At 56.1% G+C, this 26,425-nt stretch overlaps 2 protein-coding genes across 2 annotated transcripts; both read left to right on the top strand.

Moving 5' to 3' along the window:
• Positions 1 to 1,593: 1,593 nt before the first annotated feature.
• On the top strand, positions 1,594 to 4,584 carry ZNF319 (zinc finger protein 319). The gene has a single exon (XM_010717839.3). The coding sequence runs from the start codon at positions 1,699 to 1,701 to the stop codon at positions 3,361 to 3,363; it is 1,665 nt and encodes a 554-aa protein (XP_010716141.1). The 5' UTR covers positions 1,594 to 1,698; the 3' UTR covers positions 3,364 to 4,584.
• Positions 4,585 to 4,734: 150 nt separating this feature from the next.
• Positions 4,735 to 20,720, top strand: CNGB1 (cyclic nucleotide gated channel subunit beta 1). Its single transcript, XM_019619659.2, has 33 exons — positions 4,735 to 5,609; positions 6,358 to 6,517; positions 6,622 to 6,670; positions 6,739 to 6,820; positions 6,889 to 7,018; positions 7,186 to 7,228; positions 7,309 to 7,390; positions 7,925 to 8,006; positions 8,211 to 8,250; positions 8,338 to 8,473; positions 8,549 to 8,624; positions 8,835 to 8,871; positions 9,775 to 9,949; positions 10,220 to 10,324; positions 11,113 to 11,242; positions 11,352 to 11,400; positions 12,137 to 12,272; positions 13,083 to 13,148; positions 13,248 to 13,405; positions 13,847 to 14,023; positions 14,268 to 14,476; positions 14,976 to 15,026; positions 15,138 to 15,224; positions 15,537 to 15,601; positions 15,818 to 15,940; positions 16,635 to 16,776; positions 17,023 to 17,182; positions 17,502 to 17,599; positions 17,683 to 17,766; positions 17,837 to 17,955; positions 18,439 to 18,585; positions 18,684 to 18,879; positions 19,453 to 20,720. The coding sequence occupies exons 2-33, from the start codon at positions 6,431 to 6,433 to the stop codon at positions 19,687 to 19,689; spliced, it is 3,558 nt and encodes a 1,185-aa protein (XP_019475204.1). The 5' UTR covers positions 4,735 to 5,609; positions 6,358 to 6,430; the 3' UTR covers positions 19,690 to 20,720.
• Positions 20,721 to 26,425: the final 5,705 nt, after the last annotated feature.

Below are 26,425 nucleotides of genomic sequence, written 5' to 3'. Positions count from 1 at the left end.
GCCTGCAGGGCAAAGCCGTGCCGCCGCCGCTCCGAGGGGGGGCATTGGGGCCGTATCCTGCCCTCAGGTCCTCCTCCGGGTGTCAGAGCGAAAGAGCTGAGCTCCCAGGTCTTGGCAGGACCCCGGCCCGGCCTACCGGGGGCCTCTGGGTGTTGTGCTGCCCAGATTTGTGCTAGGGGACAAAGTGATGCCGTGTTCCTGCAGGGCATCGAGGGGGCAGGGGCTGTATCCTGCCTGCAGCAGCTGCTCCAGGTGTCAGCACAAAAGGACTGAGGTCCTGGAGGAAACCAGCCTGGGACATGGGCCTCTGGGTGCTGTATTGCTCGGATTGGTGCTGCAGGACGAAGCGATGCCCTGCCCTGTAGCACAGAGGCACTGAGGGGATGTGGGTTGTGGCCCAGCAGTGCCTGCTGCTGCCTCTTGCCCAAGCATGGATGCTTCTGTGCTGTTAAAGTGTCTCATCACCGCTGCTCACCGGTGGAGTTAACTCTTCTCTTGGTCAATGCTGGATTTTATCTGTGAGAAGAACCATACAGCAAGGCCAATCAGTACCTCTGGGGCAAGGTGCTGGGCCCTAGCATACCGTTATCCTGAACTTAGGAGGAATGCTCTGCCAAGCCATTGCTGCAGTGCCTCTGACTGTGCTTTGACGATGCCTGCAGGTTCTGTTTTGTCTGTAGGCAAGGTAACACCGAGGGCAAACCCTTCTCTATCTTCTTTGGCTCTTCCTACAGGCAGAGGGGAAACTTCATGAGTACCTCCCTCTCTTGGTACTGTCAGAGGTTGATGTGCTCGATGCTGGGGCTTCAGGAGGAGGTTGGGGCTGGCTGAACTGCCTTTCTAGGGTGGGAATCTGCCCTGGTATTTGTGACATTTCACTCGGTAGCTTTTTTGCACAGCATTTAGCACACCCCAGCCCGCACAGAGAAACAGATGGATGTGCTCACCCTGCTAGAGCTGCTCTGGTGGAAATGGGTGAGCTTCCAGGGGAGCGTTTTGCTCTGACCCCACATTGCATCCCGGGCCCAATGGGGACTGAGGCAGCCTCTGCTGCTTTGTGGGAGAGCTCGCCAGGCAAACCCGTGGCTGTGTTGGCCAGGCAGGGTCTGTCTCTTTCTACACTGAGTTCCTGGCTGCTGCCAGCAGCATGCAGTGCTCCAGCTCTGGTCGGCTCCCCTCCATGGACTCCCAGGTGCTTTGCAGGGGTGCAGGAGAGTTTGCAAAGTGAGCCATGAGCTAACCTGACTGGAGAGCTGCCTGTCTGTCATCTGAGATCTGACATGAACTGTTTCTTCTTGCAGGCAGAGCTGCTCCCTGTGCTGCATCGCTCGCCCTGCCTGTGTGTGAGCACATCACAGCCAGCACTGACACAGAGAAGGGCCTCCTCTTGTCTTCAAGGCACTTGCTTCTACCTGCCTGACTTTTTTTTTGTCCAAGAAAAGGAAGGAGAAAAAGCCAAACAGAAAACCGGAACACGCAGTCCACAAAGAACTTCTGCAGATCCAAGGAGGAGCCCGTGGCATCTCGGCCTCCTCGCTCCCCAGGATCCTGGCTGTGGGCTGGGTTTCCTGTCCTCAATTTCAGGATCGGTACAGGGAATCAGAGTCTTGGATGCTTTTGATTTTTATTTTTACTTGAACCTTTCTGACCGAGAAGCTGAAGCTGTCACTCCTAAAACCCTGTTTTTTTTTCCCAAGCATGTCAGAAAGCTGGCAGCAGCAACAGCAGCAACCGCAGCAGCCGCCGCCACCTCCGCAGCAGCACCACGCTGGGACCACCGCCCTCCCGGAACACTCCATCCCACCCAGCACCGCCGAAAACCCCCTGGGCTGTGCCGTCTACGGCATCCTGCTGCAGCCGGACCCGGGCCTGCAGCACCACCAGCACGCCCCGCTGCAGGCTGGGGAGCCGTCCCACAAATGCGGGGTGTGCGGCCACGACCTCACTCACCTCTCCAACCCCCATGAGCACCAGTGCTTGCCGGGCCATGACCGCTCTTTCCAGTGTACTCAGTGTCTGAAGATCTTCCACCAGGCCACCGACCTGCTGGAACACCAGTGCATCCAGGTGGAGCAGAAGCCCTTCGTGTGCGGTGTGTGCAAGATGGGCTTCTCCCTCCTAACCTCGCTGGCGCAACACCACAACGTCCACAACGGCAACGCCATGAAGTGCTCCATCTGCGAGAAGACCTACAAGCCGCCCGAGGCCGAGCACCCGCAGCCCCTTGATCCCTCGGAGAAGCCCTACAGCTGCTCCATCTGTCAGAAAACCTTCAAGCACCTCTCGGAGCTGTCCCGGCACGAGCGCATCCACACGGGCGAGAAGCCGTACAAGTGCACGCTGTGCGACAAGAGCTTCAGCCAGTCGTCCCATCTGGTGCACCACAAACGGACGCACAGCTCGGAGCGGCCCTACAAGTGCACGGTGTGCGAGAAGACCTTCAAGCACCGCTCGCACCTGGTGCGCCACATGTACGCGCACTCGGGGGAGCACCTCTTCAAGTGCAACGTCTGCGAGCTGCACTTCAAGGAGTCGTCCGAGCTGCTGCAGCACCCCTGCACGCCCAGCGGCGAGCGGCCCTTCCGCTGCGGGGAGTGCCAGAAGGCCTTCAAGCGGCCCTCGGACCTGCGGCAGCACGAGCGCACGCACAGCGAGGAGCGGCCCTTCAAGTGCGACCTGTGCCAGATGAGCTTCAAGCAGCAGTACGCGCTCATGCGCCATCGCCGCACGCACAAGGCCGAGGAGCCCTTCAAGTGCAACCTGTGCGAGAAGGGCTTCGTGCAGCCCTCGCACCTGGTGTACCACCAGCACGTGCACGGCATAGAGAACCTCTTCAAGTGCAACGTGTGCCAGAAGGGCTTCAACCAGTCCTCGGAGCTGCTGCGGCACAAGTGCGTGCAGAACGCCGAGCGGCCCTTCAAGTGCACGGTGTGCAACAAGTCCTACAAGCGGGCCTCGGCGCTGCAGAAGCACCAGCTGGCCCACTGCGCCGAGAAGCCCCTCAAGTGCACGCTCTGCGAGAGACGTTTCTTCTCCTCCTCCGAGTTTGTGCAGCACCGCTGCGACCCAGCCCGCGAGAAGCCCCTCAAGTGCCCCGACTGTGAAAAGCGCTTCAAGTATGCCTCGGACCTGCAGCGCCATCGGCGCGTGCACACGGGCGAGAAGCCCTACAAGTGCCCCTCCTGCGAGAAGGCCTTCAAGCAGCGCGAGCACCTCAACAAGCACCACAGCGTGCACGCCCGCGAGCAGCAGTACAAGTGCATGTGGTGCGGGGAGCGCTTCCTGGACTTGGGCCTGCTGCAGGAGCACAGCGTCCAGCACACGGCCGAGGGCGCCTACCAGGTGGCCGCCTGCTTGCCGTGAGCCTCCTGCCCCTGGTGGCTTTCAGCTTGCATGTGACGCTCCCGAGCCTCGGCCTCCCCTTCCCTCTCCTCAGCTGGAGGCGGCCTCCAGAGAGCGCTGGGGGAAAGGGGAGGTCTGGCGGGCGGGCGGGGAAGCTTTCCTCTGGCCTCTGTGGTCTGTACCCACTGTAGCACAGGGGTTGAAGGACGGTGTGAAAGGCTCAGAGAGAGTGGAGAGGAGAGGAGGGAGGTGATGAGAGGAAGCGATGCCTGGAGCTGCCTGGTGTCCCCTGGACTGTGCTTCCCGCTGTACCCATGTTGCAGTGCCGGGAGCTGGCAGGGCTCTGCTCGGCTGCCCTCTGCATGCAGCCTCTTTTCCCCGTCCCACCCGGTGATTCCTCTTGCAGAGAGTGCTTGGGAGCAAAGTGGAGCGCTCCCTCCGGGTGTGCAGCTCGCTGGGGATGTGGCAGGTTTCCATGCTGGGCTCTCCCAGTGTTGCTAATCCAAACTCAAACGAGTGACTCGAGGGGACCGTTTCAGACCATTAGCATTTATCGACTGCCCCGACCTCTCCTGCTCTCCTTTCTAGAGCATAGAAAGGGAAAAGCACCTCCAAAATACACTTCGGCATTGCTGCTCCTGCAGTTGGTGGCTGTCACACTTGGGAATAGTTTTGAGCAAGCCTGCCCATCCCCATCCCTGCTGGCAGTGAGGGAAGGGTACCGAGCACCTCACCATGCTCACAACCATGCTCACGCTCCTGGTTGTGAGCATGGCATTGACCAGCTGCCTCTGGAGGGACCTTGCTCTCCCGTGAAGACTTACCTCCATTCCCAGGCTCCTTCCCTCCCTGCTCTGCTTGGGCCATGAGCACACCTCCAGGGTCGGGCACAGGGACGTCCCCGCAGCTTGAACACTAAGGGGTGAGGTGAACACTACAAAGAGCCTGCAGCCTCAGGAATGGTCTCGGCCATCTCCGGTGGTGGCCCATGTGGTGCTCTGGGGTGTCTGATTTGCTGGGGGGAACCAGTTTTGTCCAGAAGAAGTTGGGAGGACCCTTCCTGCCCCGTGGGGTCGGCTCCAGGGAAAGGTGAAGGTTAGCAGTGGATAAAGGAGGGGTTATTTTTCCCCTCTTGCGGGAGTCCTGATTTACCCCTTTACTCTTTCTTTACCTCTTCCGTTTTTCAGGTTTTGCACAGTTCTTGTAAACGTCACTTAAAAATAAATCTCCCCTAGCAAGGTTGGTGCAGCCTCAGGTGTTTTCCTCTGCAGGATTTTGCTGGCTTCCTATGGCCAAGAGCCCCATGAGGTGCCAGCTGGATGCCCTCAGGGTTGAAGGTGTGCCTGCTGCCTTGCTACCAGCCTTCCCCTCTCCGCGTTTGGAGATATCAGAATGTTACAACCCTCTGTGCTCTAGCCCAGCTGGATGTGGTCCTGGACTACCTGCCATATTGCTCCAGCTTCAGTGCAGGTTCAGTCTCAGCCCTCTTGTGCCCTGGGTTGTCCACTGGGTGAGCCAGAGGTGTTCCAACCAGCTCTAGTTAGCAAACAGCAGCCCGCAGATTGCCTGCATGCCGAGCTGGTGATTAGGACGAGTTTAAAGTCTAGGCAGATGGACCTTGCACAGAGCTGGGCCGTGCCTGCTTTGCAGATGGTGGACACTAAAAGGTGGAGAGAAGCTTCCAGTTCCATCTCCAGCGCAGAGGAGGAGCAGAGTGCACAGCCGTGGGGCTGGGGCACTCAGTGGCCTTGGGGCTGTCTCCACGCACAGCTTCCCAGAGCTGCAAACAGACCTTCCTCTCTGCTGCCCAGGGAAGAGGGACCGATGCTCATCCTAACTTCATGCTGCATCAGAGATGTAGAACTTCCTACCGAGTTTTCTGTCCGCGTTTCTTTTGTTTTTGATTTGTTTCCTTTTTTTTTAAAGCAGTTTGTTAATATTCATTAAAGAAGTACTGTATAGTTTAACTTGATGTCATAGCAGATCTTTTAAACAAAAACACGCCGTGTCCCTGTGCTCACACAGGGATTAGGGGTGCTGGGAAATGCCGCTGGTGCCGCAGGGCAGGAGGTAAACGGATCAAGCAGCAATTGGCAGGCTCAGCAAGGGAAGGCTTAACCCAGCCCAGCGCAGATTTGTTGCCTTCTGCCCCAGATCCTTCAGGCCAGCACTGAGCGCAGCAGGACGGGTGCCTCACACTTGGGGTTCCTCCTTACACCGCACCCGGAGGGCAGCCAGGACCCAGCAGTGCTGCTCGTGCCCCCACGGTAAGTGCCTGGGGCTGACCTGCTGGCTGCTGGGCTTTCCAGGATGCTCTCAGCTGCTCTGTTTTGGGGTCTCCTAGCTCTGAAGTTGGGGTGGCAGCCAGGAGGTGGGCAGAAGGGGACAGCTGGTGTTGATAATCTCATTTGCAGGCAGCGCGGTGCTAATCCTTGGGGAGCTGGGGTGGGCTTGGGGTCAGCAGGAGCCTCTATGTCACGGGGTGTCCTGGGGTGTCCGGGGGCACGGGGTCATGGGGTGAGTGAGCTGCAGGCGTTGCCCCTGGGCTGCTTGCAGGAGCTGCAAGCGCTCCAAAGTGTGGTGGGAATGGCAGTGTGCTGCACGGTGTTCCTTGCTGTCCCTGTTGTCCCCTGGATAATGTCTCTATTCGCAGCTCCTTAATCCCTTATATCCATGGGGGGTGAAAGGCAATTTCTTAGTTGGTTTCTGGTCATCAGGCCCCTGGTGTGGGCTCTACCAACACTCAGGCAAGAAGATAGAGGCCCGAATGGGATGGGAATTTGGGGCAGAGTGAGGCTCTTTGGAGAGGGAACATCAGGAGATACCCTCAGCATGAGCCCTCAGATGTCCTCACTCAGCTGCCACCAGGTCACTGTGCCACAGCAAGCGGGGGAGAAAGGGACGGAGAAGTACAGTGTGTGCTGAGCACATGAGCTTAAATAAAGCAGGGAGGGTGGCTCGTGGCAGGAGTGAGGTGTGGGGCTGAGCCGGCCTCGGTCTGGCTGTGCCAAGCAGGAACAAGGAGGAAGGAAGCCCAGGACCTGTGCAAGAGGACTGTACTGGGGACAGCCGTCCCCACTGCGCGGCAATGCTGGGCTGGATCGAGCGGGTGGTCCCACAGCCCCCAGCACAGAACCTGTCTGAGGAGAGCCCTGCAGCCCCACAGCCTGCCAAGGTGAGCAGGGAGGCAGAGAGCCAGAGCCCATGGCATCCCTCCGGTGGAGGCTTTGGGGACTCCACCACCCAACACCTCTGGTCTGAGGCCATCTCTCACCCCAGGTGCCAGCAGGGAAGGCCAGCACAGGGGATGCTGTGGACCGCGCGCAGGGTAAGCTCTGCTAAGCCCCCCACCCCCAACCTGCATGTGGAGCAGTGACAGGAGCTGCCTTTTTCCAGCTGTTATCAAAGAAACAGAGAAGAAGGTGGAATTCGCAGTCGCTGAGGACCCGGCCCCTGCATCAGCATCGGTGTTTGAGAGGTATTGGGGTACAGTGGGGATGGGGACACTGCTGTCCTGCGCCCGCCTGACGCAGCCCTGTCCTGCAGCGTGGGGAGCAGTGTGCTGTCCTGGATCTCCCAGGGGTTGGAGAAGGTGGTCCCACAGCCAGCACCGGTCCCGGGGTCACTGCAAGCGCTCGGGAAGAGCTTCGAGACCAGTGTTGATGTCCCCGACCAGGTGGGCCGTGGGCCTGTCCCCACATCCTGGCTTCTGTGTTCTTTTAGAAGATCCACAAACCAGGGGGAGATCCCTCTGTCCCACGTGGCTTCCTGCCTTCACCCAACTCTGGGCAAAGAGCAGATTTCCCCCCTTGCCCCATCAGGTAATACTTTCTGCCTTTTCAGACAGAGGTGCAGGTCCTCAAGGATGAGGATGAGGATGCTCTAGGTAAGGGAAGCATGAGCCCATGGTTTGAGGTTCCCTCCTGGTTGCCAGCTCCTGCACACCTGATCCTGCTCTCCCTGCAGAGATAACACCCTTTGACCCCGAGGAGGATGAGCTGGATGGCTGTGAGCTGGAGGATGGCTTGGGCACGGGCATGGAGAGCTGGTGGGTTCCCTGTGCACAGCACCCCATCAGCAGGCAGAGGGATGGCATAGGGTAGAGGGATGTGGAATATGGGATGGGCAGACATGGGATGTGGGATGCAGGATGCAGGATATGGGATGGAGGGATGTGAGGTGTGGGATTTAGGATGGACAGACACGGCACGGAGAGTTGTGAGATATGGGGAGTAGAGATACAGGATGTAGGATGCATTACTTGTGATGTAGGATACAGGACGGAGGGATGTGGAATGTGGGATATTGGATTTAGGATGGAGTGATGTGAGATAGGAGATGAAGGATGTGGGATAAGGGATTGTAGGAGGAGGGATTTGGGAGAAGGAATTGTGGGATGAGGCATGCGAGTTGCAGGACGCAGGATTTGAGGTCGGCATGGGATGTGAGATGCAGGATTTGGGATTGTCTGACACGATGTGGGATGGACAGATGTAGGATTGGAGGGATGCAGGATGTGAGATGTGGGACGGAGGGATGCAGGATACAAGGTGAGCTCTGACCACAGCTGCTCTCCCCTCAGGGCAGGAGCACGCGTGCTGAGCTGGCTGGTGCAGGGCTTTGAGAGGATGGTGCCGCAGCCAGAGGTGCCAAAAAGGCCCGAGGTGAGCACAGCTTTGGGTGCTGCTGTGGCATTGTGGTGCTGCAGCCCTCTCCCAAGCAATGGGGAGTTTCCCTGGGCATTCCCTGCCCACTCCAACACTTAAGCAACCCCCTGGAGCCAGACATGGTCTTGAGAGAGGAGGGGGGAGGGCAGAGCTCACAGGGACAGCAGCAGCACATGGCCATGTCCGTCCCTCTGTCTGCAGCCCGAGCTGAAGAAGGAGCAGTGCAGTGCCACAGCAGGAGGTGAGCGCTTCGCAGGGACATGCAATGCCCCCTAAGGTGATGTCTGCACCGCCTGACCCCTTGCTCTTTGGGACCAAACCTGAGCAGGCACGAAGGGGACTAAAACTCGGGTGAAGCCCAAAGACAACATCCCAGGAGTGGTGGAGCCGGAGGTGGGAGAAAGGCAGCCAGAGCCGGGGACCACCACCCTACTCCCTCGGTCCCTGGCTGGGGACAGTGGCAGGTATGGGCTGTGACAATTCTGGTGGGGATGTGGTGGGAGCAATGTGGGGTCTGATGGGGGGTTTCTGCTTGGCAGCATGTTTGGCTGGTTTGTCCAGGGGCTGGAGAAGGTGATGCCGCAGCCCGTGCCCAGGGAGAAGCAGGATGTGCAGGTATGGGGTCTGCAGGGAGATGCTGGGAAGCAAGGGAGGTGTGCTGGGTGCAGGGCTGCAGGTGGGTGAGCTGGGGAATCAGTGGGGCCTCTCCCAGTGCGATCCTGCTGCTGGGTCTGCAGTGTTGCTGCAGGTGGGAGGGCAAAGCGGGCCCTGGGGTGGGCAGGGAGGGCAGGGACCGTGCTTGACACTGCCCTTTCCTCCTGGCAGGGAGCAGCCACCACAGCCTTCAGCCCTGTGGAGGAAAGTAAGTACTCACCTCTCACACCCTGCCCTTCTGTTGTCAGATTTTGGGAGAGGGTACCTGAGGAAAGCAAGCTCCTGCTGCTGGGGGGTTTAGATATCTGGCATGTGAGTGTGTGCTCTCTTAGGGAAGAGCAGTGGGGTTTGTGCTGCTGCTCCTGTAGGGCACCCCGAGATGCTCTGTGCCAGCCATGAGCGCAGGGAGCGAGCTGCAGCACAAACCCACAGCTCCCTAATGTTTTCCTTCTCCTTTTGTTTCAGGGGGCAAAGGGGCTTAGCGCCTCTGAAACAAATGGAAAACGAAGACAGTGGAGGGCTCCCAGCACATGGGATCGACCCATGGAGAGAGAGCAGCTGGGGAGGAAAGACAGCAGCACTGGGCACAGCGGGAACAGGGCTTGGGGCTCATGATTTGGGGTGGGCAGGAGCCCCAAGTGCCAAGCATTAGGCACACACCCCATCCCCATATCCCTTTAGGACAATGATGAAGTGACCCAACCGAGCCCCAGCTACTGTGTTTATACATAACACACCCCGCTGGAACCAGTAGATTGGGGGGGAGGGGGAGGGTGGGTTTCTGGTGGGGCCGTGGTACATATAATGCAGAGCGGATGGCACAACTGGGTTCTCTGCCCTTCTGTATTGCAATTTGTATGTTTCCTCTTGGTTTCACGGTGGATGTATGAATTCCCCCCAGTGCCCCACAATAAATTGATTTTACACCACACCGATCTGTCCTGATTGTTGGTTGGGTACACGTGTGCGGGGCTGTGCACTTTGCAGCCCCATACAGGCAATGCTGGGGCATGGTGGGGTGCCAGGGGAGCTCCAGCAGTACCCGTGGCACTGCCCACTAGGGCCAAGCCTGGGGCTGAGCACTGCAGAGCTTTCCCCAATTCCTTTTCAGTTCATATTGTCCCTGTGGAGCCCCAAGAGATGGACCTTGTGCTGGAGGAGCTTGATGATGGCTGGAGTGCTGAAGGCATGCATGAAACAACGGGCTGGGATGACATGGCTGAGCTGGGGACACTGGGCTGTCCCCTTCCCCCCATCGAGGAGGAGCTGCAAGAGGAGGAGACCAGGTAGGACGGGGGGCTGCTTTCCTCCTGGCACTCTCAGGATCTATGGGATGGCCAAGAATGGCTCTTCCCAGTATGGCTGAAGGGTTTAGACCTCACTGCCATCCATTTGTCATGGGGTTCTGGGGAGGTTGTGGCACTGCAGCCCAAAGCTGTGGGTGCTCCATCCCTGGAGATGCCCAAGGCCGTGCATGGGGCCGTGGGCAGCCTGAGCAGGGGGGCACAGCTCAGCTCCATTTTATGCATTTCTCCCGATGAGCTGCTCCTTTTCAGGCTGTGGTCCTGCGCCCCGAGTGCAGCTGAAGAGCAGGAGGAGGAGGAGGGAGAAGAGGAGGAGAAGAAGGAGGAAGAGCAGGAGGAGGTGGAGGAGAGCGCAGGGTGAGTGCTGCACAGGGGAAGGAGACCAGCGTGCAAGCAGCGTTTGGCTCAGATGTGTGTATGATGCTTTGGGGGAGGGTGATTTGGGGATGCTTTGGGAGGATGCTCTCAGGGCAGGCGGCCATGGGGATGCTTTCGCAATCCGTCTGGTTGCTGGGTTTGCTGCTGACGCTCTCCCGGTGCTGCGCGCGTCTCCTGGAGACGGCAGCTCCGGCTCCGCAGCCACCGTAGCAACAGCGGCCGCAGCCTTGGGCTGTGCCTGATCCCGGGGCACGGCGCTGCCGCCAGCTCCTTTACCGCATCCATTTGGGATCGCTGGGAGCAGGTCGGAGCTGGATGCAAAGACAGCAAGTGCTGCCGAGGAACAGTAGGTGCGTTTTTGCTTCTTTTCCTGCTGCAGAAAACAGCCACTGCAGGCAGCGACTTCAGGGCAGGGGGTATTTAAAGGGACTTTCCTGCTCTGTTTGTGGTTTCACTTGGTGAGATACCCAACCCCGCACTGTGGGTGTGCTTTGCACTCTGCTGTCGGTTCCCTGTGCTACAGTGGTTGGGTGAAGGAGGCACTCTCCATCCTCCTCTCTGCTTGCTTATGGGAAAGCACGGATGTCAACAGGTTCCTAGGTCAGGGTGGCGAGATCCTGAAACACCTCCCAGCCTGAAAGGTGTGCTACACCAAGATGTGTGCGCTGCTGTTGGAGCAATGGACGGCTTGGTGCCCTGTGGCCGGACCCCGGGGGCTGCCTCACCATGCCCAGCACAGCCCCAGCTGTGCTCTGTCTGTCCCGCAGGGCCCTACCCCGTTCCCTGTGCCCCTCCACAGATGAGGGGCCAGAGGACACCTTCTATGCAGAAGAGGCCCTCAGCTTTGCACGACGGGAAGAAGCTGAGATAAGCGATCTGGAAGGCGCTTTCATACAGGTACGGAGCTCCACGTGCACCCGGGGCTCAGCTTTGGTTCCGCAGCACCACACCACAAAGGCTGTTTTTCTCCCTCACATGGCTTTCTGTTTCCTTTTCCATTCTGAAGGTGCAAGAGCAGGCGGTGCAGGAAGAAACTGCAGGAGCAGACACTGCAGGTACAGCGCAGAGCGGCGCGGCATTGGGTCGGGATGGGCTGAGCACAGCTCACCGTGCTGCCAATGCCGAGGAACCACCACCAGCCCCGCGTCTCTGTGCTGACATAACCATCCTGTCTCCGACCCTTCTGTCTCTCATTGCAGCCCTGCCCCTGCTTGAAGCACCTAGGCACCTAGCAGCATGGCCAAGCGCTCCCGAGACGTTGAGCTAGACCGGCTGGTGCACGACACGCCGCCCGACCGCGGGGACGCGTCCCACCCCATGCTAGAGCAGCTCCCCAATGTCCCCAGCTACCGCATCCCCGCCCTCGCTGCCGGCAGGTGGAAGGCTGGAGTGGTCAACCCCAATTTTTGCAATGAGGAGCAATCCCCTGCCCGCCCCTTAGGTATTAGGCGATGGGCTTGCGTGGCTTGGGGGTGGGCGCTGTTCCTAGCTGCTTCTTGTATAGAAACACAAAATAAAAGCACGCTTCATGTTGCAGCACAGAGGCTGGGGAATGATATTCCTCTTTTTCTGCTTCACCGTGATGTGCCTTGCTGGCTCAGCCCCTAACAAACAGCCACGAATGACAGCTCCCACTTGGCTGCCCCCAGACGTCCTGCTGAGCCCAGTGCACGCACACCTTTTCTCCCCAGCATTCCCACAAAACCACTCGTGCTGAGCAAACAGGAAGATGGGTGTCTGGCAGGGCACTGAGCTATGGGACACCCCTCACTCTGTCCTTGTCCCCCCCAGGGCTGAGGTGCTGCCCCGCTCTGGGCATCGAGGACGTGGATGGTGGAGGTGACCCCGTGGAGGACGATGGCACCCGCTTGCCACTGCCCACCCCCGGCTCCCCACACATGCTGGTGGTGCCTGGAGCCTCCCCCAGGTAGGGACCCCCGACCCCAGTGTGTGCTGTGCTGCCTCAGTGCTGGAGTGGGGAGTGAAGGATGGCTGCGTGGTTGTGTTTGCACGGCATGATGGAAAAAAGAAAGGCAGCTGATGTTATCTCCCTGGACTTGTGCAAAGCTTTCAACATGGTCCTACAGCATATCCTTATCTCCAAATTGGAGAAAGATGGAGATGTAAGGTAGATGTCAGGAGGAAACCCTTCCCTCAGAGGGCGGTGAGGCGCTGGCACTGCTGCCCAGAGCTGTGTGTGCCCCATCGTGGAGCTGCGCCCGGCCGCGGATGGGCACTGGGCAGCCTGAGGTGTGGGGCAGGCAGTCCCGGCAGGGCTTGGGGCTGGGTGGGCTGTGAGGTCCCTTCCAACCCAACCGTTCTGTGATGACTGCGATTCTCGGTGGCGCTGCCAGCTGCTGCCAGCAGAGGGTTGAGAAGCGCCGTTTAACCGCCTTTGAACGAGCATCCAGGAGCCGGGCTTCCTTTCAGACCGTCATCAGAAGTAGGAGATAGCAACTCAAGCTGATCCCACCTCAAGCACGCCCCACGTCTCAGACACGCTCAGAGCCAGGGTCCCAGCAACCCACTTGCATGGCTTTGGGTTATTCAGCCCCGAGCATCTTTCACGGCAAGGAAACAAACTCACTGTCCCAAAATGGGAGAGTTATGGGGCAGAGCTCTGTGCTGCCCTTGCACCACTCACACTGTGTGACATTGGCTTTGCTTCCCATCACAGGAGATGCAGGCTGGGGGTGTGTGGGATGCAGCTCAGCACAGCTCTGCTTTGTGTCTGCAGGAGGAAGGTGCCGGCCCCTGCAGATGGCCTGGGAGAAGGGAACTGGGACGAGGAGCAGCAGGACAGGTACATGGTGGCAGAAATAGTGCAGGTCTTGGACACACTGGGACATCAGAGAGAGAGGGAGCAGTGCTGGATGTGTCCCTGTGCTTTCCCACCCCACAGCCTGCCTGAGCGCATCGGCTCGGCCACCAGCCAGGGCAGTGCTGTCATCCACGACCGCCTGCAGGAGCTGGTGAGGCTCTTCAAGGAGCGAACAGAGAAGGTGAAGGAGAAGCTGACTGACCCCGATGTCACCTCTGATGAGGAGAGCCCTACAGCATGTGAGTTCAGGTTGGATTGGGAGGCTGGGAATGCCAGATTTGGCACCTGGAAATGGGGCAGCCCTGTCTCTATCTGCAGGGTAGGGGACGAGAGGCATGGAGCAGCTCCATAGAGCAGTGGGCATGGTCCTGAGCTGCTGGAGCCCAGGGAGCGTTGGGGTACCACACTCACACATCGGGTTTGTGTTTGCGTGGAGCCAGGGGCCTCGGTGCTCCTTGTGGGTTCCCTCCAGTTCAGGATGTCCTGTGGTTCTACAGCTCTACTCAGAGGGTGGCAAAGCACTGACACTGCTGCCCAAGAGCTGCGGGTGCCCCATCCCTGGTGGTGCCCGCGGCCACGGATGGGGCTCTGGGCAGCCTGAGCTGGTGGCAGGAGGGGTTTGGAACTAGGTGATCTGTAAGGTCCCCTCCAACATAAGCTATCCTGTGATTTTCTCCCAGCACCTTCCAAGCCAGCACCCACAGCACCGCCCCCACCCCCAGGGGATGCACAGGTGGGGGAAAAGCCAGCGGAGGATGAGCACTACTGTGAGATGCTGTGCTGCACCTTCAAGTGCCAGCCCTGGATGGACCGCCTGAAAAGCTACCAGTTCCCCAGCAGCATCGACCCGCTCACCAGTGAGAGATGGAGCATGGCCGGGCTGGGAGGAGGCTGGGTGGGACATGGAGGGGCAGAGGGGGCAGTAGAATTTCTTTACTCAGAGGGCAGAGATGCCCTGGCTCAGCTGCCCAGAGCTGTGGGTGCCCCATCCTTGGAGGTGCTCAGGGCCAGGCCGGATGGGGCACTGGACAGCCTGGTCTATGGGAGGTGTGGGCTTGTGTGGCAGAGGGATGTGCAGCCAACATGTTTCCCTGTGTTCAGACCTGGTGTACGTGCTATGGCTGTTCTTTGTTGTCCTGGCCTGGAACTGGAACTGCTGGCTGATCCCTGTCCGCTGGGCCTTCCCCTACCAGACGCCGGCCAACATCCACTACTGGCTGCTCATGGACTACCTGTGTGACCTCATCTACCTGCTGGACATCGTTGTCTTTCAGACTCGCCTGCAGTTTGTCCGAGGAGGAGACATCATAGTGAGTGGCAGCATGCACTGCATCCCACAGAGGGACGTGGCCATGGGGAAATCCTACCCATCACCCCCAGTAGCACCAAAGGTCTGGCTGTTGGTGTCTCCCACCATGGTGGAGTTGATCTTCACCTTCCCATTGGGGCTGGGTCTGCTCAGGGAAGATGTTGAGGTTTCTCCTGTAAGCTCTGATTTCTGTGGTGCTTGGACTGCAGTGCAGTTCCTCTGGGGTGAAAAATGAACAAGACTTGTCCTGAAAAAGGGTGAGATGAAGGCCTGCAGCCAGGTCTTCTGCTCCTTCTCTGCTCCCCTTCCATGCACAACAGGAGCAGGTTCCCCATTGTGGTAAAGAAGGGGAAAGCCGAGCACGACCACATTGGTGGTGACCTTGCTCTCTGCAAACAGCATTCGATCATACAGTTGTAGAATCCTTAAGGTTGGAAAAGACATCTAAGATAAGCTAGTCCAACCTCTCTTTCCCTCTCTTCCCTGCTATTCCCAACCAGAGTGACAAAAAGGCCATGAAAGAGAACTACCTGCGATCGCAACGCTTTAAGGTTTGGTGTGACTTTATTACTTTGTGCCTCCAGTCTGTGACATGGCCTGTAGTTCCACCCCACTGGGCCTGCAGGTCCCCATCAGTGTCCTTCTCTATGTGCGGGTTTCAGATGGACGTGGTGTGCCTCCTTCCCTTGGATTTCTTCTACTTCAAAGTCGGCGTCAACCCTCTCCTGCGTTTTCCCCGCTGCCTGAAGGTGAGTGGAAAAGTCCCACGCTGACTTGGATGGCTACAGCCACCTACTCAATGAGAGGATGCTGTGCAATGGATGGGAAGTCTTGTTTCAAAGGCCTTCAGGGGCTGTTGGTCAATATTTCCATCTATTTACTCTCACATTTCCAAAGAAGGGTGGGGACAGACGGAGCCAATTTTGCCTGTGGCTGTTCATACTATGAAGGGATCCCGGGCAGTTGGGCTCACAAGATGTTATTGTGGGGATGTGTCCCCTGGTTGGAGGCTTCTCAGGAAGCCACAGCATGCCAGAGCACTGCTCTCCTTCTCCTCCCAGTACCTGGCCTTCTTCGAGTTCAACAACCGCCTGGAGGCCATTCTGAGCAAGGCGTACATCTACAGGTGAGGGGGATAATTTGTGGAGGGTGGTGATATCTATCACTGTTTGTTACTGGGGAAAGTGGTTCATTTTGGCTCACACCAGTTCTGTCCTTCTGTCTTGCCCTAAGGCTACTGCTTGCTGTCCCTTGTGACGCCAGATCCAATGCCATGTGTTTGTCCCAGCAGACACCGTGTCTTCTTCCCTCCCTTTCACTCCTTGTACTTTTTGTTGTGCAGAGTGATTCGGACCACTGCCTACTTGCTGTACAGCTTGCACGTGAACTCCTGCCTCTACTACTGGGCATCAGCCTACGAAGGACTGGGCTCCACCACCTGGGTCTACGATGGAGAAGGAAACAGGTATGAGCCAGGGCTTGGGTCCTCATGTAGCACAGCATGTCTGATGGATGGGAGCAAGAAATGTGTTTGTTTGTGGCTGGGTCCATACAGACCTCTGAGGCAAGGGTCGTAGAATCATAGAACCATTAAGACTGGAAAAGACCATGGAGATCATCCAGCCCAGCCATCAACCCATCACCTGTGCTCACTATGGGGGGACCCAGGAGAAGATGTGGGGGATGCTGAGGGTGAAAGGGGTGGTGTGGGCAAAGCAGGTGAAGGGGCTGTGGCTGAGCTGAGACCTATAGCAATGATGAGTCAAAGGGGCTGCAAACTGGGAGCCCAGTGCTGGGGACAAGGATGCCATAGGAGAAGAGAGCACAGCACATGCAGCAATTGGCTCATGAGCTGAATGCTGCCTGGTGAGTAATGCCTACAGCTGTGTGTTGTACAACATGGGCAAAAGGAGATACCAAATAATGTTTAATTAATTCAGCATCATTCTCCTGTGCAGTAAATGAGAGCTGGCTGAAAAAACAAAGGCTTGTGCAAGTGTGTTAAGGGCTTACCGTGCAGTGTAGGTGGGACAGTGACTGTCAGTGTTTCCTGCTGTACTATGGGCTGTATTATGAGCATGGTGCACGGATGGTGAGCTCAGTCTGGGGGGGTTTCATGCCTGAAACGCAACCACAACTGCCTCCTCTGCCCTTCCCAGCTACATCCGCTGCTATTATTGGGCAGTCAAAACCCTCATCACCATTGGGGGCCTGCCAGATCCCAAGACGCTGTTTGAGATCGTCTTCCAGCTGCTCAACTACTTCACGGGCGTCTTTGCTTTCTCTGTCATGATTGGGCAGGTGAGTGGAGGGGGGCCCCATCTCGGATGGGAGATAGGCTCTGAGGTGGGGTCGGTCCACAGTGTTACTTCCATGTTTGTGTTCCCCGTGCAGGGGCTCCTTACTGCTCAGCAAAAGGGATGTGGTGGATGCTGGGAGCCCCCTGTTAGCACACAGCTGATGTCCACACTCCCTGAGCTGCTTAACCCATATGAGAGGTGATAACAGCAACTAAAACCATCTCTTCCAACTCTTCCTGCCTTGCAGATGAGGGATGTGGTGGGTGCTGCCACTGCCGGGCAGACGTACTACCGGAGCTGCATGGACAGCACCATCAAGTACATGAACTTCTACAAAATCCCCAGAACAGTCCAGAACCGGGTCAAAACGTGGTACGAGTACACGTGGCATTCACAAGGCATGCTAGGTGAGAGCCTCTTGGAGGGCCATGTCGTGCTCAGAGGCCCATCGTCATGCTCCATGTGCATTTCACTGCAGTTGCTTTGCTGCAATCTAGTTGTCAAAGAGCAGCCAAACAAACAGCACTATGGGTTTGGGGCAGGAGAGGTTTATTTAACTGTTTTTCCCTATGCATATATATGGTGTGTATGGTATTGGATGTGGGCTTGCACATGGGCTGCTAATGGGACGCAGAGCTGAGGTGTCACCCATCCCCACTGCAGTGCTGGGTGCTGAGCTCATTGGGAAAGTGCTGGAAACACAGTTTTCTATTCTGCATCTCGCAGATGAGTCTGAGCTGCTGGTGCAGCTGCCGGACAAGATGCGATTGGACATCGCCATCGATGTGAACTACAGCATCGTCAGCAAAGTGGCCCTCTTTCAGGTATGCCTGCAGGGTGGGCTCTGTCCCACGGTGCCCGGCTTCATTGGCGCAGGCTGACTGCTGTTGGCTCCGTTTGGGCTCAGGGCTGTGACAGACAGATGATCTTCGACATGCTGAAGAGGCTCCGGTCGGTGGTCTACCTGCCCAATGACTTTGTCTGCAAGAAGGTACTGAGCTGCTGTGTGGGATGGGTGACCCATTTCTGGGCACCCCGCACTGTGTCCATCTCTGTTACAGGGGGAAATCGGCCGGGAGATGTACATTATCCAGGCAGGACAAGTGCAGGTGCTGGGGGGACCTGATGGCAAAACTGTGCTGGTGACACTGAAAGCCGGATCGGTGTTTGGAGAAATAAGGTCAGCAAAGCACTGCTGGGAGGACACAGCCCCCTGAGGGGCCATGGGTGTGCAGCATCCTGCTTGCCTACCCATCATACTCAAGGCTGGTTCAAACTGCAATATTAAAACTTCAGAGGGCAGGTGGGATTTTATGTAGTGTTTCTTTCTTTAAAAACGAGGCTTGGAAAATTTCATTGTGGGTAATAATAATTAGACCCTGAGTCCACTAAAAGAGAGAACTGGAGGTATATGATGGGAAGGGGGAGGTTTTATAGTAAGGGTGCTGTGCTGAGCCTGTTAGAATGGCTTAGGTTGGAGGAGCCCACCCAGCCCCAACCCCTGCTATGGGTTGGGTGCCTCCCAGCTCACACTGCCCAGGGCCCATCCATGGGCATCCATGGGGCACCTCCAGGGATGGGCACCCACAGCTGTCTGGGCTTTGGCTGCAGCAGCTGAAGGTGACACAGGAGCAGTGCTTAAGTCTCTTGGTGTTCCACTCAGCTTGCTGGCAGCTGGAGGAGGGAATCGCCGAACTGCTAACGTTGTGGCTCATGGATTTGCCAATCTTTTCATTTTGGACAAGAAGGATTTGAATGAGATCCTGGTGCACTACCCTGAGTCTCAGAAGCTGCTGCGTAAAAAGGCCAAGTGAGTGTGGACTGCAGGATGGAGTGCTGGTCTGAGGTTTCTCAATCACAGCTGATCTAACCCTGTGCTGACATCGTCTCTTGTTGTCTTTGCTGCAGGAAAATGCTGAAAAACAATAATAAACCCAAAGATGAGAAAGGAGGGCCTGGAGACCCGCTGATCATTCCCCCCAAAGCTGACACCCCCAAGCTCTTCCAGGCTGCTCTGGCTGCTGTGGGGAAGGCAGGAGGCAGAGGGCACCTGGCACAGCTGCGCTGGAAGCTGAGGCAGCTGAAGGCGATGCAGGAGGCACAGGTCAGAATGAGGAGAGTGAGATGGGCAAACAGTTGGGAAGGAATGCACTGCAGCCTCGAGGCTGGTAAATACCCGGAGAGGTGCTGAGCACATCTGCATTCCTGCAGTGCTTCCTGAAAGCACGGTGAGGCTTCGTGCAGGTCCCTCTCTGGAGCACATTGCTATACTGATGCTATACTACCTCCTTCTCTGGTGGAGCCAGGGCATGAGGATGGGCCCATCTGGGCACCTCTGCAAAGCTTTTGCCAGGATAGAGCCCTCAGGGGGGCAAAGCAAGAGTTGGTGCTTTGGGTGCAAGGAAGCTTTGTTGTGCCTGTCTACCTCCCCTCACCTCAAAGCATGGAGGTTGCAATCCAGCTGCCCTGGGTGATCTTTGAGGTCCCTTCCAACCTGAGCCATTCGATCAGTCTCACATGGCTCACCTCAGGGAGCACGGTGAGCAATAAAGCTCCCCAAAACACCCTGCTGTCTTTGTGCAGCACAGATGCCGAAGTCTGGGGATGTGGCTGGGGTCCTGCTGTGAACAGGGGTCTCCCAAGGCTGATTTTGCCCTTTTTAATCTTTGTACTTCAGGATCCCAATTTCAGTCCAATACCACCAAAGTCACCGGTGCACCGGAGGTCACCCACTGCCTCCCCCAAAGCAAGGCCCCCTCCAGGAGAAGAGATATCCTCAAAATCCGCTGATAATTTAGTCGCTATCCGTGTGATTCCAACAGCCCAAGAGGATGAAGAGATACTTGCTGCTGAGATCTCGGAGAAAGAAGATGAGAAAGAAGACGAGAAAGAAGACAAGAAAGAAGAGAAATGAGAACCAAGCTGCTGTGGGGGCTGGTGGCACGAGTAGGAATTGGGCACATGCCTTGGGTAGAAGCTTTCAGTCATTAACTATTACTACAGATTGGAAGTAGGCATTGCTAAATAGGTGCTGCAGGTGGGCTCTGCCTTTCTTCTCTGCTTAGACCTTCATCCACTGCCAACAGAGCTGTATGAGGTGGTGAGGGGTGGGCACAGCTGCACGGGGGGTGGGGGTCGCCATCCCTGGGAGGTGTCCCAGGGTCGTGGGGATGTGGCACTGAGGGACACGGTTTAGATTGGCCACATGTGTTGGTGATGGTCAGATGAGATGGTATCAGTGGTCTTTCCAGCTTTTGTGATGCTATGATTTCAAATTCTGTGCTCTGGAAACCTGTTCTATAGAGCATCTGTATGCACGTTCCCTCTAAGTATCAGGCCTGAGATCTTACGGAGGGACAGCCCAGAAGAATCAGCTTTTTATGTCTCTGAATGGTTAATGAGTGGCTGCTCAGATAAAGCAAGTTTTTCACCTCGAAGCTGAGTCACTCGAGGGAGAACAACAAGACTTCTCTGTTGGACCCAAGGTCGTTACAAGCAGCGGGAGAGTGACTCATCTGGAAAGGATCTGGGCTGCGATCCGGAGCCAAGCACAGACTCAAATCACCATGGTGAGTGCACAGGGGGACCCCCCCAGCCTCACGCTGCCAGCCAACAGCTCCTGGGGAGGGGGGAGAAACCCAAACTTCAAGGAACTCCAGCACGTCCCATGGGCACCCGCTGCCCTTAACATCGCATGGGAAACCCCAACCTCCTGCCCGCCTTCCTTCGTATTTCGTGTCCTCAGCTATTTGCACGTGGCTCCCTGCTGGGTAGAAGCAAAGTGCTTGGCGGTACAGAAATACCTCCATAAACAAAGCAGGAAATGTGGCAAAGTCAGGCTGATGTGCTGCTGTGATTTGATACGGTTTAGTGGAACAGTTTACATTGGAAGTGCTCTGTAACAGCTTTCATAATCCACCCTACCTACAATAAACACCACTTAGCTTACCGTTCATTTTCTGTGGATTTATTTCAGAATTCCAGGTTTCCTGTGCCTGGAAGCAGAGCAGCATGGGAAGGCAATGCAACGCTCTGTTAAAAGCGACACAAAAATGCTTCAGGAAAGGTTTATGCTATGTTGGAATGAGAAAACAGCCTCCCAGCTTCCTGCAGGACTCACATAGGTAGATGGCAGAGGGGTGGAAAGAGATGATCTTTAAGGCCCCTCCAACCCAAGCCATCCTATGATTCCATGGAGAGGGGAAAAAGCCAACCCACACTGACTCACACGATACCCAGTGCGTTTCAGAGGCCATGTAATACTGCAGGTAAAATGTTCATACCTTTTTGTCATAGAATCACAGAATCCCCACGGTTGGAAAAGACCTCCAAGGTCATCCAGTCCAACCATCCACCTACTGCCAGTATTTCCCCACTAATCCATGTTCCTCAGAACAACATCTCAACCTTTCTAGAGCACCTCCAGGGGCGGTGGTTCAACCACTTTCCTGGGCAGCCCCTTCCAGTGCTGGACCACTCTCTCATTTCATTTTTCCTAGTGTCCATCCCTTTTCCTGATATCCATCCTGTTTCTTGATACCCAACCTTCTTCAGTTCCCAGAAGGAGGAAAGGAAAAAAAAAAGCTTTCTGAAGTGACAAACGCTTGCATGAGGATTTGAGTTTTCAACACATGGCATTAGAAGATAATGGAAACATAACTGGTAATTCTGGAAGCACATGAAGGCTTAAAGCCATCCCCCACTGGACCTGTTTACAGCTTTAGTGCTTTGGAGATTATTCCCAGGTAATAATTAAGGTCGAGGTGGGGTTGGGCTTCCAGCCCATCTCCCTTTGCCATGCAGGGCTGTTGGGACAGAGCAGCTCCACGTTCGTCCTGCTGGCTGGGGGCTGGCCGTCAGTCATCCCTCTGCTGCAATCCACAGCTCTTTTGCTACTCGTGCAATGGGCACCCTTTGTGTTGGCTCCCACTGAACATATCTTCACTGAATTTCCTCTCAGCTTTTGCTCGCTCCGTTTTGATGTTGGCTGAGCATTTTATCGATCCACAATGAGATGCTCTAATAATATTAATGCAGTATATGGAGATCTGTCCATGCAGCCACCATTGCCAGCCCAGCACTGATAGCTGTGCTGGAAATTCTGCATTGCAGTCTCCTCCCTCACTTCTATTTCCCTCATTTCACCCATTTATCTGAGGTTTATAACCCAGTGCAAACACTTGTTTGCTTCCCTTTTCCTACAGCCAGAGCCTGGGCAGGTATCTTCTCTATTTATAGTCAGAGCAATCTTTTAAATAGATTAAGTGCAATTGCAGGTTAATCGCCGATAAGGTTATAACGAAAGTAAAAACAAATAAGCAGGTTTGGGGATTAGATCTGGGCCTAAAAGAAATTGCAAGATAAATGGAAAGTCCCTTTAAGTGGCATTTAATTACAAAGCTTGAAATAAAATGAAGCGTTTCAATCTCGAAACCTGGAGATCTCAGCCAGCACAACACGCTTCTAAAATGAATCCTGTTTCTGTCTGTATATTTTTTCTGTTGCACGGATCTGCTTAGAGTCAAGGCTGCAGTCTTGCCCCTGAATCCAGCCTGATGCGAAGCAGAGCTGAACGATGCCTGCTTTGCTCTGCTGGAAAGGGGAGCATCTCAGATTGCATCCGCAGTCATTTGGAATTAACACCCCGAAATAAGGAGTGACGTTCTTCCGTTGATAGGATCAGAGAATCGTTAAGGTTGGAAAAGACCTCTAAGATCATCTAGCTGACCTAGCAATATTGCCTGCTAAACCACATCCCTTTCCTCACCCTTCCCTCATCTACTTGTTCTCGTTCTGGGATGAAACTTTCCAAGTGTAGTTCATTTCCAATGCCTCGGGGAGATCTGAGCAACATCCAGCAAGTTGGCTTTGAGTCATTGGAAGAATTACATATCCATGTTATTATTTCATTCCATTTCCCCCCTTGTGGAGGCTGTTGGATACATGTGAAGAGCTGGAAGTCAAAGGGATGTGGTCAGTGGGCATGGGGGGAGAGAGACTTGGGGAGCTTGAAGGTCTTTTCCAACCACTGTGATTCAATGTCAGGTAGGGCAGAAACAACCAGAAAAGTGTGATAGATGAAGTAGAGGGGCTGTTGCACAGGCATGTATTGCCAGCCCTGGCTGGGACCTGCTGGGATCACATGGCACAGCACGGCATGACATGGCATGGCTTGGCATGGGATGGGATGGCATGGCATGGCATGACATATGATGGCATGACATGGAATGGCAGGACATAGGATGGCATAAGACGGCATGGAATAGAATTGGCACGACATAGGATGCCATGACATGGCATGACACAGGATGGCATAAGATGGCATGGCATAGCATGGGATGGGATGGCATGGCGTGGAATGGCATGGCACAGGATGGCGTAAGATAATATGGCATAGCATGGGGTGGGATAGCATGGTGTGGAATGGAATGACATAGGATGGCATAGCATAAGATGGCATGGCATGGGATGACATACAATGGCATAGCATGGCACAGGATGGCATGACATGGAATGGCACAGGATGGCAAGGCACAGCATGGCACAATGTGGCACAGCATGGCAGAGCACAACATGGGATGGCATTGGATGGCATGGGATGGCACGGCTCTGTCCTAGCACAAGGTGGAGGAATGAGGAGCAGCCTGACGATTGGCTCAGCCCAGATAAGAGGTTCCTTTGTACTGCAGAAACGCTGATATCACGTGCAGATCTCTCTGCTGCCATGGTTACTGCCTGCTGCAGTGCATGCAGCACAGCGGTGTGACCATGTTGAGCTGGGATGTGCAGCAGCAGCACGGCTCTGGGTCCTCCTGCAGCACTGGGCAGTGTCCCATCACTTTTCACACGAACGCTTTTTTCATTAAAGAGTTTTCCTGAGCGCTAATTACGTTGGTTTTCCTTCTGTAAATGAGCCCGATATGATCTGTGTGTCTTGGCAAACAGCCTCGAGAACAGTAACCAAAGCCTTTTTGTTTGATCGCTGTTTGCTTTGCAAATCTCCCTGCTCTCACCGTTCCTGGCTGCCTTCAGACAGCCCGCACGTGCGGGTAGATGGGAGGAAAATGGGGCTCTGTGTTATTCCTCCTGCAGGAACAGGAAAGGTTTGGGTGTTCCTGAGGCCCTGGGGTCAGGGCGACGGGTTGGTGGGTGCTGGGACCGCCGTTGTCCCCATTGCTGTGCATTCCAGTGGGGTGGCACTCAGGGAGCAAACCTGCTCCCATCTGAGTGCAGTTATCTGCAGAAGGAGAAAAGTCCACCTGTCCACCCATCTAAGAAATAAGTTATGTCAGCAATTTGCAGGGCTGGGCTTTAATCTGCTCTTAAGGCAGCAGCAGACAGGAGCAGAGGGGACGTTGCTTTCTCCTCCCTTGCAGACACCCAGCGGTCTGCAGCAGCTGCCCTGGGGACCCTTTGGGGAGCAGGCGGTGCCATGCATGCGCTGGGCGCTCTGGCTGCGCTCTCACTGCTGGGCTGGACCAAGGGCAGCAAACGGCGGAGTGTGGCTCTGCAGAGCACCGGGGGATCGCCAGGAGAGAGGCGATGGGCGGCAGAGCCCGGCCTCCAGGTGAGAGGTGTGGGGTGGGAGCGATGGAGGTGAGCTGCAATGCCCATCTGTTGCCATGTGGCTCTGAGGCGAGCGTCAGGTGTGGGTGTAGGGCTGTGCATTATGTATGAGAGGTGTGAATAATGCATGGCAGGGTAAGTTTGCAGTCCGAGCAGTCGGGGGGGTGGTGGAGCTGTGCCGTAGCTCTCCCAGGATCCCCCTCCAGTGGGCACAGGGTGACCACGACAGCATTGCTCTTCCCACAGAGGCTCCTATGGCTGCGTGTCCCTGTGGGATTCAGCGCTGAGCAGCCAAGCCATGCTCTCAGTGTCCCTTAGTGGCACGGCCGCTGACATCAGCCTCCAAACTCCGTTCCCTAAATTATTCACAATTACTGCTTGAGCATCTCCTCCAAAACCAAGCGTGCTTCTGAGGGCACTAAAAATAGACGGCTTCGCTGAGGACGGGATGCATTTTTTAAAGGAGACTGCTGCCATCCCTTCTGCTGGTGCTCGCACCTCCTGGCCAGGCAGCTGCAGGCTCAGCTCTTGGGGATAAGAAGGGCAGGGATGGGGCCAGGCCCTGCAGGGACCCTCGAACTGCACAGCAGGAGAAAAAGACACGGCTGCTGATGCTGGGTGGGTGAGTGAGGGCGGCTCCGGGCCACCTGAGCACTGCTCTATCTCAGCATCGCTGCCTGCGGGTTGGGTTAATTCCCACTGTGAGCTTGGAAATGAGTACAAATTTTGCACTAAAACTTAATTAAAACTCGCTAAAGAGCTTAAATGGCGACAAGGGAGTGCGGGGTTTCTTTAGTTGCTCCTGTGGGCTCAGCATGGAGATCCCTGCGCTGGGGCTCTCGGGGAGGAGCAGAGTTACAGCATCGAGCTGTGTTATCATTAATTGCTCTTTGGGGATGCATTCTCCATCTGATCCTCCTGTTGGCAATTCCCTGCAGAGAGCACCCAGGTATGCCCCCACCTGCATTCCTGCCATCAGCTCGCTGGAAGGGAATGGAGGGGGGGTTAAACTTTTGCTAGGATATCGTATTTTCCTCCATCTCCCCGGAGGTGTTACAGATGTAGGTTAAATATTTGCTTGGGGCAGAGCAGAAGGCGAATGCAAAGGGCCCCCATCAGCACAGCGGTGCAATCAATGGGGCTTCCCTCCATCCACATTCATGGGCAAATGGGGGGAAATGGGAATGAAGCCGCCTGGCTGAGCAGATCCCTCATTGCACAACACACACAGGAGGTGGCAGCGGGGCTGGCCGCCCTCCTGCTGCTCTCCCAGCACTCATTGATCCCGGGCCGGCACTCGGATGTCTGCTCTCAGGCTGGCAGCGAGGAGGGAGGCTTTGCAGACAGGGGAAAAGCTGCTCTAAAAGGAAGGGCAGAGCCCGCGGCGCCGCGTTGGAACGTGGAGAGAAAGCAAAGGCAGCACTCCGTGAGCTGGGGATGGAGGGGGAGGGAGCCCTATTGCTCACAGCACCCGCCGCGGGGTGACAGAGGGGCTTGTTTCAATGGGGAAGAGCCCTGAGGGTGGGGATTTCCGTGCTCATCCCCAAATACCATTCTCGGACTGAGCCCCACCGGCACGGTGGGCACCCAGATCCCCTGGTGCATTGGGGTTATGCTTTCGGAGCCATCCATCTCCCTCTCCCCTGGTCCATTCAGTCCCTTTTAATGCAATTATGCCCGCTGCATAATTGCAATGCCATCAAAAACCTGAAGCATTCAAAGGACAGGAAATGACTTAACGCCCAGAGCCATTTGCATAAACATTATTTTGCCCTCACAGCTCGTAAATTAAGTAAGTCAGTGACAATACGATATTAGAGTCGCTGCTGGAATGCTTACAGTCACCTCATGTCCGTCCTCATCATCGCTGAACCAACAGCAGCAGCTGCACGGACATGGGGAGCCCTGTGGGGTGAACCCCTACAGCACCCACAGTGGGGCTGAGAGGGGCTGTGTGGGGCTGAAAGAGGTTATGCGGGGCTGTGTAGGGGCTGTGTGGGGCTGTGAGGGGCTGAGAAGGGCAGAGTTGGGCTGTGTGGGGCTAAGTACAGCTATGGGGGGCTGTGCGGGACTGAGAGGGGCTG

Source organism: Meleagris gallopavo, chromosome 13 (genome assembly GCF_000146605.3).
Source record: "Meleagris gallopavo isolate NT-WF06-2002-E0010 breed Aviagen turkey brand Nicholas breeding stock chromosome 13, Turkey_5.1, whole genome shotgun sequence".
NCBI classification, from domain to species: Eukaryota; Metazoa; Chordata; class Aves; order Galliformes; family Phasianidae; genus Meleagris; species Meleagris gallopavo.
Note: the sequence above shows the minus strand (reverse complement) of the source record. Positions and strands in the feature narration are given on the sequence as shown.